At 42.5% G+C, this 14,643-nt stretch overlaps 1 protein-coding gene and 1 long non-coding RNA gene across 3 annotated transcripts in view; one reads left to right on the forward strand and one right to left on the reverse strand.

The window, feature by feature from the left end:
* Window positions 1-8,016: 8,016 nt before the first annotated feature.
* LOC148128059 (uncharacterized) lies at window positions 8,017-10,709 on the reverse strand. The gene is made up of 2 exons (XR_015740862.1): window positions 10,450-10,709; window positions 8,017-8,234 (listed from the first exon to the last, which is right to left on the reverse strand). It is a non-coding gene; the product is annotated as an uncharacterized LOC148128059 (long non-coding RNA).
* A 56-nt stretch (window positions 10,710-10,765) lies between these two features.
* The window catches only part of STX3 (syntaxin 3), a 49,701-nt gene continuing 45,823 nt past the window's right edge, over window positions 10,766-14,643 (forward strand). The window contains exon 1 of one of the 2 annotated variants that reach the window (XM_087920767.1): window positions 10,766-11,113. In XM_087920767.1, coding sequence (XP_087776893.1) covers window positions 11,084-11,113 — 30 coding nt within the window. In that variant the 5' untranslated portion in view covers window positions 10,766-11,083. The remainder of the gene's footprint in view (window positions 11,114-14,643) is intronic. The other variant, XM_087920768.1, reaches the window with a different exon arrangement.

The following is a 14,643-nucleotide window of genomic DNA, read 5'->3' on the forward strand; positions in this document are numbered from 1 at the left end:
AACTACAGGAGAAAATTTGTTTAATGAGAAAAAATAATATGAAATTGAAACAGGACAGACAAAAGTATAAATATAATGATTTGAATTGAGATAATCAAAATAAAGTTGAGAAAATTAAAAGAGGGGGGAAACTATGTAGAAAATGTAAAACAGTAATAAAATATGGAATAAAACACAAAAATGAGCATGAAATTGAGTTTGTGTCTGTATAAAGAAGTATAACCTGGGACCATGCTATTTTCAAAAAAGATGTTTTATTTGTATTAGGTTCTTTTTGTGAAAACCCAAATAAAATTTTCAAAAAAAAAGAGAAGAAAAGCAGCTGCCTAAAAACTGAACAAACAATAGGGCCCACTGAGAATCAGTTTGTAGATTTGTTAATTGAATTTTTTTAAAAAAATTTCAATTACCACTAAAATTAATGTTTTTAACTGGATGTATTGTTATGTTGTTGTTTTTTAATGAGATTTAGTACCAGTGTATAATGAAAATTTAACATTGTTTGAAAACTTTACTTATCTCTGCTTTTTGCAGAATCCTAAACCTTCCTGAATGGAGCTGGAAAAAAATTAAATCAGGAAGCTTTGAAAGCAATCTATTAGTTGATTTACTTCAAAACTCAGTATTAAAGATAGAGACAGTAGGTTTCCCTTTTATTAGTACATTTGAATCTCAGCTTTTAACTCTTTCTCAATTCTTTGCACGAAGTAAGGTAAAGGCAAAGGTACCCCTCACACATACATGCTAGTCGTTTCCAGCTCTAGGGGGCAGTGCTCATCTCCGTTACAAAGCTGAAGAGCCAGTGCTGTCCGAAAACATCTCCAGGGTCATGTAGCCAGCATGACTAAATTCCAAAAGCGCACAGAACGCTGTTATCTTCCCACCAAAGTGGTCCCTATTTTTCTACTTGCATTTTTACATGCTTTCGAACTGCTAGGTTGGCAGAAGCTGGGACAAGTAACGGGCGCTCACTCTGTTATGCAATACTAGGGATTCGAACTGCTGAACTGCTGACCTTTCTGATCAACAAGCTCAGTGTCTTAGCTACTGAGCCACTGCGTCCCTCTGCACTAAATAAGCACTGCCTTTTTTTCTGTTCCTAAGCAAAAATAGCATCCCTTAACCAGAGCTACCTCTGGGTCTACCAAAGACTGCTTCCCGAAGAAGCTGAACCTGGCTATCAAGCTAGTTATTACTTAATCCAGTGTTTCTCAGTCTTGGCTGGCATCAACTCCCAGAATTTCCAGCATGGGGAATTCTGAGGGTTGAAATCCCCACTTTTTAGAACATAGAATCATAAGGATGGAAGGGATCTCAGAGGTCTTCTAGTCCAGGAGACATTATACCGGCAATCCCCAACCTTTCCAGCTTTGCAGACAACCGAGGGGTGGAGGGAGAGGGAGTGGTTACGTGTGAGTTGCAGGCAAATGCTCATGCAGCTTCATTTGTATGAGCAGCAAGCACATGTGCAAGCCACTTGCACAAATTGAGCTTCGGGTATGCCCTTGCTTGCTACTGATGCAGGTAGAGCTGGAGTGGGCCACAGCCTGGGTGTTGGGGACCCCTGCCTTACACCATCTCACTCCAATGGTTGTTCACTCTATTTTTGAAAACCTCCAGAGCTGGACCACCCACAACTCCAGGAGGCAAGCAGTTCTACCGATGGTTCTCAGTGTCAGAAAATGTCTCCTGAGTCTAGGTTTAATTTAATTAGTTTTTCCTATTTTTTTGATCCTGCCTTCTCGTGCTTTGCAAAAAAAAAAGTCAATCCCCTCTTCTCTGTGATAACCCCTCAAATATTGGAAGACAGTTATCATGTTCCCCCTTCAATCCTTCTCTCCAATAGGCTAGACATTCCTAGCTTCCTCAATCATTCATTGTACAATTTAGACTTCCAGACCTTTTTACCATCTTCGTTGCTCTTCTCTGCACACATAGGTCTCAGTGCCTTTTTTGTATGTTGGTGATCAGAACTGAATGAAATTTTCCAAGTGTGGCCTCACTAATGCAGTGTAAAGTGGCATTATCACTTCTCGTGTTCTTGATGCTATCCCTCTAGTCACGCAGCCCAAGACTGCACTGGCTTTTTGGGCAGTGGCAGCACATTGCTGGCTCAAACTTACGTGGTCGTCTTAAAATCATCTCAAAGTCACCAAGGTTGAGAAACACAGATTTAATCCGTTAAATAATTTTGCACTGTTACAGCCATAGAGCTGGACGTGTATTTTCAGGATTTTCAAGCCCATCTATCAAATAACTGGAGTAGCAGTCTAATTTGAAAGAGGTTCAGGCAAGGCCCAATCTTTAAGCAAAGTGGAAGGATTGTTAGGCTTCTTACCGAGAAAGCCAGAAATCTTGCATTTAAGGACACTGCTTTCTAATAAACATGTTTATTGCAAGGACTAAGGAAGCCATTAAAAGAAATCCAGCCAGGATCATGTAACATACAAGTCAGATAATTTTATTTATGTGTAACATTTATATGTTTATATGCCCATCTTGTACTGAGCTCTGGGCGGATTGCAATCAGCAAATTTCATGTGCCTTTTACTCCTGCCCCTGAGGGTAGCCTTATTGTCTTGAATTGGAGGGGGGCTTATTCTTGTAATGGTCTCAGGCTGTTTGCTTCTTGCTAGAGCTGGCCCTCACTTTGTGTGCTGAAGGACTCTCTTGAGCTCTCCTTCTGGCACCCAATTAGCACCACCTGCCTTGTGGCTAGATAGCATTTACTACTCTGCCTTGAATCTGCCACTTAGGTAGTTGCCTTAATCCTGATCAGTGAGAAGGTTAACCTAGGGATTCAGTGGTGGGATTCAATATTACCGGTTCTGTGAGCGTGGCTTGGTGGGTGTGGCATGGCTTGGTGGGTGTGACAGGGGAAGGATACTGTAAAATCTCAATTCCCATCGCACTCCTGGGGGAAGGTTACTGCAAAATCCCCATTCCCTCCCCACCCCACTGACCTGCTTTCCAGCTCCGTTCTCCTGTGCAGGGCAACAAAAGAAGACCCACCTGATTGGCTGGGACTCAGGAGGCAGAGAATAGATGGGGGCGGGGCCAGTCAGAGGTGGCATTTGCCGATTCTCTGAACTATTCAGAATTTCCACTACCGGTTCTCCAGAACTGGTCAGAACCTGATGAATAAAAAAATCTGGAACAGACAGCAGCCTACTAAAACATTCCTTTTTTGTCCCTGATTATATATGGTCATATTTTTTTTCTTACTTACTGTTGTCAGATTTTCTATTATATTCTATTTCTATGACTTCTCAAAGGTTTGAATGGACACTGATTTTAAAATTACAATTGTAGCACTGTCTTAGATCCCGAACTGAGTGTACTTTAGATTGGGGCTGTTGCAGAGGAATGACCTAATAGATAGAAAGTGATAGAAAACAACTGCCAGGATAAGAATACACATTATTAGAATTCAGGATATTTGGGCTGAGATCAGGGAGACCCAAAGTGAAGCTGCACTTGACATGGAATTCACTGGGTGACTTTGGCCTATTTTTATCTCAATCCAATGAGGGGAAAATAAAGTGTGGAGAGATTCTGCCGTGTACCCTCAAGTTTCCTCAAAAAAGATAGTATATAGTATATAGATAGGTCTAGAATTACCGCATTCTTTCTTAGCATGTTTCCTAAAAAATCCAGCTGGAGAAGCTGTTCATGTCAGGCAGTCATTTGGAAGGCTGAATTACTCTTGAAAGAGTCCGTATGGTTCATAAGCAGGAAGGAATATTTAACCACAAATGTGCTAGACAATCATTAATAAGCCACTATGGCTCATCTCCCAGCCCGAGGGAGACAATATGAGCCTGTCTTGTGAGGCTACTGCATGATGGAATGCTATATCTGATCCCACCCAAATGCTAAAAGCAAGTTTATGTCCTAAAAAGGTCCTTAAAAAGCTAAAAGGGAAAAGCATAGCTGTACCATTTCAGAGGGGCTATCAGTATTGATTGGCAGGGAAATGGATAGGATCGCAGGCAGCTAAGATGGGTTTTCTACCCTGCAACTCTACAAAGTCTATTTGTCAGCTAGCAATGGAATGCTGATCTTCAGGATTCCAAGGATCCTGGAAGTAGGCAGTTCTCTCTAATACAATGGATTTTTTCTTTATGTAGTGTTTGAGGTGGTGCGGGGTGGGGAGGATTTTCATTGAGGGCCGCATCAGGGTTGTGTTTAACCTTGGGGGGACTGGGGGGGGACGTGACCAAGGGTGTGTGACTTACTCAACATCCACATGCGCAAGGGTGGGATTCAAATTTCTTAAGAACTGGTTCTGTGGGTGTGGCCTAATTTGTGGGTGTGACTTGGTGGTCACGTGACTGGCTGGGCATGGCTTGTATGTAAATATTTATGTAAAGATTGAACTTTTTATAAAAAAAGAGCAACTTTTACCCAAAATCAGGCAAAGCAGGCAGGCAGATTGAGTTGTTCACAGAATCATAGATTCACTCAGAGAGCTACCTTTCTGCAATCTGCTGCCTGAGTCTGCACTGAAAAATAGAAGCTTCAGTCCCAAGGAAGGTTCAGCTTTGCTTTTAGATTAGCTAGAAAGCAAGAAATCCAATGATTTCCTGCTTTTGAGCTTATCTAAATCTCCTGGCACAGCTGATAAGTTGGAATAGCTGATGGTCAAGGGAAAAAAGGAAAAATAGCAACTTACCAAAAATTAGGTGAAAGCACAATGCAGGCAAGGCAAGTTGGATGGCGCGCAGGCCAGGTAAGGAGTGAGTGGATGGGGAGGGGCCAACCAGTAGCGCGATTTGCCAGTTCTCCGAACTCTGCAGAATTGTAACAACTGGTTCTATAGAACTGGTCCAACCAGGTAGAATCCCACCCCTGCACCGAGCTCCATTTTCGCTGGCATAGGGCTACAGGAGGCCATCACGGTCAAAAACAGAGCTTGGAAGGACTATGTGTGGCCCTCCTGAGCTCCATTTTTGCCGGAAGAAGCACCACGGGCCGGTCCTTCACTGTTTCCAGGGTGGCTCCACAGGCCAGATCTACTATAAGCACCCTGAGCCTTGAGTTTGATACCCCTGCTCTAAAGTTTTCATTTTTCAAGAGTAGGGAGGTCTTTCCCAATTCCTGGAAAGAAAAGATGGCACTAGGGAACACAAAATGGAAAATGTTTGCTGGGAGAACACAGAAGACAACATACTTTACTTTAAGGAAAGTGCTTTTCAAATAGGGTATACATGTTGTCCTCGACTTACAACAATTCATTTAGTGATCATTCAAAGTTACAACTGCACTGAAAAAATGACTTATGACTATTTTTCACACTTATGACCATTGCAGCATCCCCAGGGTCATGTGATCAAAATTCATATGCTTGGCGACTGACTCATATTTATGACAATTGCAGCATCCGGGAATCCTGTGATTCCCCTTTTACAACCTTCTGACAAGCAAAGTCAATGGTGAAGCCAGATTCACTTAACAGCCATGTTACTAACTTAGCAACCGCAGCGATTCACTTAACAACTATAGCAAGAAAGGTCATAGAATGGAGCAAAATTCACTTAACAAGTGTTTCACTTAGCAACAGAAATGTCAGGCTCAGTTGTGGTCGTAAGTTGAAGACTACCTGTAAATTTAAAGGAGCCAGGCAAGATTGTGATGGACGATATGCCACTTCTACTTGTGGCAAATTTCAGAGATGCTAGCACTTATCCAGAATTCATTTTCCTTGGAAGAAGGTAATTGGAGGTCTTTGACACACCTGTGGAATTATAGACATTCCAAGAGAATTCTATTCTCAACCCATTACATTTTTTACAAGAATTCTTGTGATTCCGCAGAGAGCAGTTTCTTATTTTTCTTTTCTATCTCTAGTATACATTTCTAGTTCCAGCTATAAACAGACCCTAGTGATACCTTTTGTTGAATCTTAGAAAGGGAAGAATTCAGAGGTGGGTATTCAGCAGGTTCTGACCAGTTCCAGAGAACCGGTAGCAGAAATTTTGAGTAGTTTGGAAAACCAGCAAATATCACCTCTGACTGGAGGTTTTACAGTATCCTTCCCCTGCCACACCAGCAAGCTATGCCCTCAGAACCAGTAGTAAAAATTTTTGAATCCCACTACTGGAAGGATTAGTATCCATTTTCTCACTGGCTGCTTCAGCTCCTATTGTTCCCAGTTGATTGCTCATGTATTTTTGGCCATCTGTTGTCATTTCTTTAATTCTCATAACAACAATCCTGGGTGATCAGGTTGATTTGGGAGAGCGAAGGCCTGGTGTAAATTCAACCAGTGAACATTCATGGGGGATAAACAACTTGAATACGTTGCCAGTATAACATCAACATTACACCACACTGTTCCTTTTCTAACGGCTGAAACATAATCACGAGTATCCATGATTTAGCACAAACAGGAGTATCGTCTTTTAAGAGATAGAATTTTAAATTAGATATCATTTGGATGACTTTATCCAGAGAAAACTTTAGCTCCGAAGAATTTAAAAAAAACTTGAAAGATCACACATAATCCCACTGTACATTCATACAAGAATGAACCAATGCATACAGGTAGTCCTCAACTTACGACCACAATTGAGCCCAAAATTTTAAGTTGCTAAGTGAAACATTTGTTAAGCAAGTTTGCTCCATTTTATGACTTTTCCTGCCACATTCACTGCAGTTCTTAAATTAGTAACGTAGTTATTAAGCGGAGGAGTAATACCTCCTTTAAAACCTTGTTCCAACAGAACCGACTGGTAGCACCTCGTAAGGGCCCCTTTCCAGAGTTACAGGAGAAGATGGTCAACAGTTTTGAAGGCAGAAGAGGGCTTTATGCCCCAATGGCAGATAAAATGGTAGAACCATCTTCTAGGAGAAGGGAAACTCTGATTTCAAACCTCCATTGCCTTGTGGCTATATCTATTATTGGAAAAGGCTTCAGGAGTCAACCTTGAGGCAAAATCAGGAGCCAGAGTCCTGGAAGCAGTTCATGACTGTGTACAATCATGTTCTGGTAACTCCTGTGATGCAGTTGGAACTAATCGTATCAGCTCTGCCGTTCCATTAGACTATTTCAGTGACATGAAGAAGGGGGATCTGCTGCTTGGGTAACACTTTATCCTCCATATTAAATTACCCTGGAGAGGACACTCCAGCTTTGCATATAGCATTGAAACAACATGGAAAGTGGCAGTTACCGGTTTCATGGCACAATACCATAGCCTCTTGAGATTGAAAGATGTCAATTCATTATTAAGTGAATCTGGTTTCCCCGTTGACTTTGCTTGTCAGAAGGGGATGACAAGACTCCTGGATGCTGCAACTGTCATAAATCTGAGGCAATTGTCAAGCATCTGAATATAAATCACATAACCATGGGGATGCTGCAATGGTCCTAAGTGTGAAAAATGCTTCACAAATCACTTTTTTCAGTGCTGTTGTAACTTTGAAAAGTCACTAAATGTACTATTCTAAGTCAAGGATTACCTGTATTTACACAAATAGCTGTCAGTAACTTTAGAGTTGCTGGTGGATTTTACTCAAGGAAAGATTGTGTCACGAGGAAAAAAAAAATTGAGGAAAATTCAAGACAAACAAAAAGAAATACTCTTTCATATACAGTACATATAGAGCAGGGGTGTCAAACTTGTGTCATCACAGCATTGTCACATGACCAGTGGTGGGATTCAAAAATTTTTACTACCAATTTTGTGGGTGTGGCTTGGTGGGCGTGACAGGGGAAGGATATTGTAAAATCTCCAGTCAGAGGTGGTATTTGCTGGTTCTCCAAATGACTCAAAATTTCCACTACCAATTCTCCAGAACTGGTCAGAACCTGCTGAATACCACCTCTGTACATGACGTATGATGACTTCCCCCCACTTCACTAAAACGGGCGTGGGCATGGCCAGCGTGTGACACATTTGGCCTGCAGGCCGCAAGTTTAACAGCCCTGATTACAGCATAGTTAAGTTTTGAAATTTGTTGTTTTCACATTTTGATAACTGGAAATGGAAGCCAATTGGATTGAAATAGAAACCAACACATGGTGGACTTTAATTAAAGAATTGTGACAGTTAAAGAGCTGGTGGTAAGGTGGTAGCCACTGTGCACTTGCAAATTAAGTGGGGTGCTTAGTGTAACATGTCCTTGAGAATTTTGTTGGATACTATTACTGATACCCTGAACACTGAAGTCCAGCTTAACTTTTCCACTGGTGAGAATGATGTTGGAGTCTTCATTCATTGCTGCAGCTGCTAACAAAGAAAGAAAGAAAGTCATGAAGTTGAAAGCAACTTTATTTGATTGCCCTTATTAAAAACTGAATAGCAATTGTTACACTAATTTATATGCCACCCACCTCATAGAAAGTGACTTTGGGCATCATACACCAATCCAATAAAAACAGTAAATAAATATGACAATCATAGCTAAAACCATTATATAATAATTATTGCAAAGAATTAGAAATTACAAAAGCAGAGCTAAAACAGGAGAAGACAATAATAAATGGGAGGATGTTAATAATAAGGGAGCCACCTCATGAGTTTACCTGTCCCCTAAGATGTTGGGAGGCCAACCTTATCTCTGGGGATAGAAAATTCCATAATATGGGCACCACAGCAGAAAAGGCCCCACTGCCTAGAAAAAATCTCTTATATTTTATAAATAACATTGGGTTTCTTTTCATGAGGGAAAGCTATAAACCCACAGTACTTTAAGTGGGACACAATCTGCTTATGTCTTATAAATGAGACAATATTTTATGATGAAATAACTGAACAGTCAAAGTGATAAATACCAAATGTATAATGCTGAAAAAGGACACAAAAACTATCAAGAAGCTTTCTGTAATTCAAACAGTTTAAAATTACTCAACTGTCACAGAGAAGAGGGGATTGAGGGGATTGACATTCTTCAAAGCATCAGAGGCAGGACAAGAAGTATGTGCCACAGTGGCGCAGGGGTTAGGGTGCAGTACTGCAGGCTACTTCTGCCGCCTACCTGCAATTTGGCAATTCAAATCTCACCAGGCTCAAGGTTGACTCAGCCTTTCATCCTTCTGAGGTGAGTAAAATGAAGACCCAAAATTGTTGGGGGCAATATGCTGACTCTGTAAACTGCTTAGAGAGGGCTGTAAAGTGGTATATAAGTCTAAGTGCTATTGCTATTGCTACTGGGTGAAAGTTTGTCAAGGAGAGATCCTACCTAAAAGTAAGAAGAAATTTCCTGACAGTGAAAACAATTAATCATTGGAAGAGCTTCCTTGCTAGAGTTGTGGCTGTTTCATCACTGGAAATTTTCAAACAAAGATTTTTTCTGTTTCCATATAGGAGAAACTTCACCAATGATTACAGAATTCTGAGTGGGATTCAGAGGTTTCCCAAGGCCGAATTTGATATAACTTTTTTTGGAGGTGAAGGGGAGATAAGCTATCTTGCAAGTTTGGTATTTCATCTCATGATTACTCCTCTCATCATGAGTCATCTCATGATGACTCTGTCTGTAGGCTCCCCATTTCTTTAAGCAAGGAGAAATTCCAGAACTGGATTCAGTTTTAGACTCCAGGGGGATAGAAAAAGGTTATTGGGCTGGTGTCCCTTTCTCCCTCTTTTAAAAAATATTTTCCCATACATGATTACCCATGGTCCAATTTGATATGCTGTATCTGATGTATGTATAGTTTTGGTATACTTAAATCATATACAGTTTTTGCTACTCACCCATATTTTCATGGAAAGGTTGCAAGCTGGATGATTTTAGTATGTACTTACATATAGCATTATTCACTCTTCTTTTTCTAGATGGCTGCTTCTTGCCCTCCCATGACATCTCTCAGCTGAAGAGCAGATACGCTACAGGTAGTCCTTGACTTATTGAGCCCAAATTTCCATTGCTAAGTGAATTTTGCCCTATTTTATGACTTTTCTTGCCACACTCTGTTAAGTGAATTGCTCCAGTTAAGTTAGCAACACAAATCTGGCTTCCCCATCCACTTTGCTTGTCATAAGTTCACAAAATGGGATCTCATGACCCCAGAAACTGTCATAAATATCAATCCAGGGTTAAACATCTGAATTATGATCATGTGACCATGGGGATCCTGCAAGAGTTGTAAGTGTGAAAAACGAGAAGAAGTCACTTTTTTTCAGTGCTGTTATAACTTTGAATGGTCACTAAACAAACAAGAACTACCTGTATCTCCATTCTGACAAATTTCTTAAGAAGTTCTGCTGTTTCTCCTATTGCAGAGAGAAACATTGGCCTAGCCCTAGACAGTCCTCAGCCAGAAAGGCAGCAGGTGCAATTCTTCTCGCTCCGCAAATTACTACATCGGTGGGTAGTTTAAAAGCCCAAGGTGAACAGTTGCGTTCCGTCTTCTCTTGAGCCATTTCTGCCTTCGGACCTTTAGGCCTGTCCGATGACCTTTCTCAACACTGGTTCTCTTTTAAAAACTTCCCAGATACTCACCTTTTTGGCTTGTTCCTGCAAGGGTTTTTTTTCTTTTTCTTCTTCTTTCCCCTCCGTTAAAAGCCACGAAGTCAAACCGCACCTAGTAGATGTTCAGCCGTGTCCTCATTTGGTCACGGTGTGAGTTCAGGGACTTGCCGGTCGGCTTGTTACTGCTACAAAACAACCCAACCTGGAACATGAGGAAGTCGCGGGAGTCATACAAGCGTGTCGTCAATGCTCCCCTGTCGTCAGAGCCGCTAGGTGAGGGCCGCTGTCTCTTTAAAAGAGCTTTCTGTCTAGGTAAAGGGGGCGGAGCCTCCTCTCTCCCTCTCCCTCTTTTCCTTCCCTCCGCGTCTGTCACCGAGGATTAGCAGCTGCAGCTCGCTCAGCGCCGGAGGATCAGGCTCTCCCGGGGAGCGAGAGCCAGATTGAGATTGCGCGGGGTGGGCTGGGGATGCCGGCATGTATGTTCGCCCTCCCGCCCTGGTGCAACTCGGACGCTCCTCTTAGAGAGTGAGCAAAGGAGGCGAAAGAGGAGGAAGCTCAACTTTGGGCTTCGCGCTGGGATTCCACTTCCTGGAGGGGCCCTCCCGGTGCACAGGTCTCCTGGGTTCCCTGCTTGGCCGAGGGACAGAAGCCGCACCCGACCACAATGAAGGACCGGCTGGAGCAGCTGAAAGCGGTGAGTATCGACCACCCGGTCACTGGATCTCCCACCCGGAGGACCTACAGGGAGATTCGGGAGAAAGGAGGACCTGGAATGGAAACCCCCTTTAGTTCCGCGGGCTTTTTACTTCCTAAACATACACCAGATCCGGCAGCGGGAATTCATTGACACAGAGGGTGGAGGGGAAAGGCGTTGGGTCCCCTCCAAATGCAGCTGGATGCGCCTATAGAGTCATTTTGGGGAGAAGGGAGTATTTAATTCAGGGACAGTACAGGTAGTCCTCAACTTACGGCCATAATGGAGCCCAAAATTTATGTGTTTAAGTGAGACATTTGTGAAGTGAATTTTGACCCATTTTATGACCTTTCTTGCCTCAGTTGTTAAGTGAATCACTGCAGTTGATAAGTTAGTAACCTGATTGTTAAACAAGTCTGGCTTCCCTGTTGACTTTGCTAGTCAGAAAGTCCCAAAAGGGTCTTGGGATATAGCAACGGTCATAAATACAAACCGATTGCCAAGCACCTAAATTTTGGTCGTGGGGATACCAGAAAGGTGGTAACTGTGAAAAACAATGTCACTTTTTTCCAGTTGTAAGTGTTGTAAGTTGAGGACTAGCTGTATTGCACCACTTCTGAGGTAAAAGAAAGCTGAGAGCATATCTGTCTGTCTGTTAATGTCTCCATTAAAAATAGCAAAGGGGTTGTAAGCCTGTTAGGTTTTAAACTTGCTAGAAAAGTGAAGGAAGAAGGTGTGGGAAGAGGAAACACGCTGGGCTGAAGATGGGCAATCAGGCCAATTCCGAATGAAGGCCAACACTCCTTAGCACCCAGGGTGTGCGGTACAACCTGCAGGGCACGCAAATCCTATGGGGGGGGCACTACTGTTATCAACCACCTGCTGTATTTCTGAGTTGATGAGAAGAGGGACCTGGTTGTAGCAGTGTAGTCCCATTAGTAACAAGCTTAATTCAAGTAGTTGGAGAAGGAGTGGCAAAGTAATACCTTGGTAGCCTTCAGAAGCTTGAGGAGAGTTAATAGAGGAGTGCCACCCATTTTTTTCCATGCCTGAAGAACATAAATAGAATCTGCAGCTTCCTCCTATTTGATTTCCCTCCTTGTGACACTCAGGTTTTATCTAGTAAACGTAGCCTTGTGGCTAAACTATAAGCCTGGGAAACAAAGCTGTACTGAGATGTCATGAGAAGGTTAGGCATATCATGAGCTTAGGTTCCTCCTTTATTTTCTCTTACATTGACTTATTGAATGACTTGCAGCTGCCGAAGGTCACACAATTTAGACAGTCTTTTCTTAAAGGTCCTTTAGAGCATAAGGAACGAGTGTTTTGTTAAAACACGGTGCAACTAACCATTTTACAGTTTCCATTTTTAAACTGAGCATTTGCAAAAAATAAATGCATCTGGTTTGTAAGACAAGTTTGCTTGTAATTCTCATCAAGTACATCATTCTTGTGTAAGCTACCTGTTCTTAGCAAGGAGTGATATTATAAGGCTGTTCATTCAGCTCAGGTCATTGGCACAAGGACAGCTTCTTATTGGCTGCACTGCCAAAAGATATTGTTAGTTCAGTATGTGTGCCAGGCTTTGCAGAGGCCTAGCTATTTTAACCTTCTGGGAAGGCTTTTTGTAACTGTTAAATTCCTAGGTAGGCTGGTTATTTTCTAAGAATAAAGCATGGGGAATTCTGAGGGTTGAAATCCCCACTTTTTAGAACATAGAATCATAAGGATGGAAGGGATCTCAGAGGTCTTCTAGTCCAGGAGACATTATACCGGCAATCCCCAACCTTTCCAGCTTTGCAGACAACCGAGGGGTGGAGGGAGAGGGAGTGGTTACGTGTGAGTTGCAGGCCAATGCTCATGCAGCTTCATTTGTATGAGCAGCAAGCACATGTGCAAGCCACTTGCACAAATTGAGCTTCGGGTATGCCCTTGCTTGCTACTGATGCAGGTAGAGCTGGAGTGGGCCACAGCCTGGGTGTTGGGGACCCCTGCCTTACACCATCTCACTCCAATGGTTGTTCACTCTATTTTTGAAAACCTCCAGAGCTGGACCACCCACAACTCCAGGAGGCAAGCAGTTCTACCGATGGTTCTCAGTGTCAGAAAATGTCTCCTGAGTCTAGGTTTAATTTAATAAGTTTTTCCTATTTTTTTGATCCTGCCTTCTCGTGCTTTGCAAAAAAAAAAAGTCAATCCCCTCTTCTCTGTGATAACCCCTCAAATATTGGAAGACAGTTATCATGTTCCCCCTTCAATCCTTCTCTCCAATAGGCTAGACATTCCTAGCTTCCTCAATCATTCATTGTACAATTTAGACTTCCAGACCTTTTTACCATCTTCGTTGCTCTTCTCTGCACACATAGGTCTCAGTGCCTTTTTTGTATGTTGGTGATCAGAACTGAATGAAATTTTCCAAGTGTGGCCTCACTAATGCAGTGTAAAGTGGCATTATCACTTCTCGTGTTCTTGATGCTATCCCTCTAGTCACGCAGCCCAAGACTGCACTGGCTTTTTGGGCAGCGGCAGCACATTGCTGGCTCAAACTTACGTGGTCGTCTTAAAATCATCTCAAAGTCACCAAGGTTGAGAAACACAGATTTAATCCGTTAAATAATTTTGCACTGTTACAGCCATAGAGCTGGACGTGTATTTTCAGGATTTTCAAGCCCATCTATCAAATAACTGGAGTAGCAGTCTAATTTGAAAGAGGTTCAGGCAAGGCCCAATCTTTAAGCAAAGTGGAAGGATTGTTAGGCTTCTTACCGAGAAAGCCAGAAATCTTGCATTTAAGGACACTGCTTTCTAATAAACATGTTTATTGCAAGGACTAAGGAAGCCATTAAAAAGAAATCCAGCCAGGATCATGTAACATACAAGTCAGATAATTTTATTTATGTGTAACATTTATATGTTTATATGCCCATCTTGTACTGAGCTCTGGGCGGATTGCAATCAGCAAATTTCATGTGCCTTTTACTCCTGCCCCTGAGGCACAATGGTAGCCTTATTGTCTTGAATTGGAGGGGGGGGGGGGCTTATTCTTGTAATGGTCTCAGGCTGTTTGCTTCTTGCTAGAGCTGGCCCTCACTTTGTGTGCTGAAGGATTCTCTTGAGCTCTCCTTCTGGCACCCAATTAGCACCACCTGCCTTGTGGCTAGATAGCATTTACTACTCTGCCTTGAATCTGCCACTTAGGTAGTTGCCTTAATCCTGATCAGTGAGAAGGTTAACCTAGGGATTCAGTGGTGGGATTCAATATTACCGGTTCTGTGAGCGTGGCTTGGTGGGTGTGGCATGGCTTGGTGGGTGTGACAGGGGAAGGATACTGTAAAATCTCAATTCCCATCGCACTCCTGGGGGAAGGTTACTGCAAAATCCCCATTCCCTCCCCACCCCACTGACCTGCTTTCCAGCTCCGTTCTCCTGTGCAGGGCAACAAAAGAAGACCCACCTGATTGGCTGTGTAAGTGTTGTAAGTTGAGGACTAGCTGTATTGCACCACTTCTGAGGTAAAAGAAAGCTGAGAG

Source organism: Pseudonaja textilis, chromosome 1 (genome assembly GCF_049901715.1).
Source record: "Pseudonaja textilis isolate UNSWEBS1 chromosome 1, rPseTex1.2, whole genome shotgun sequence".
Classification (NCBI taxonomy): Eukaryota; Metazoa; Chordata; class Lepidosauria; order Squamata; family Elapidae; genus Pseudonaja; species Pseudonaja textilis.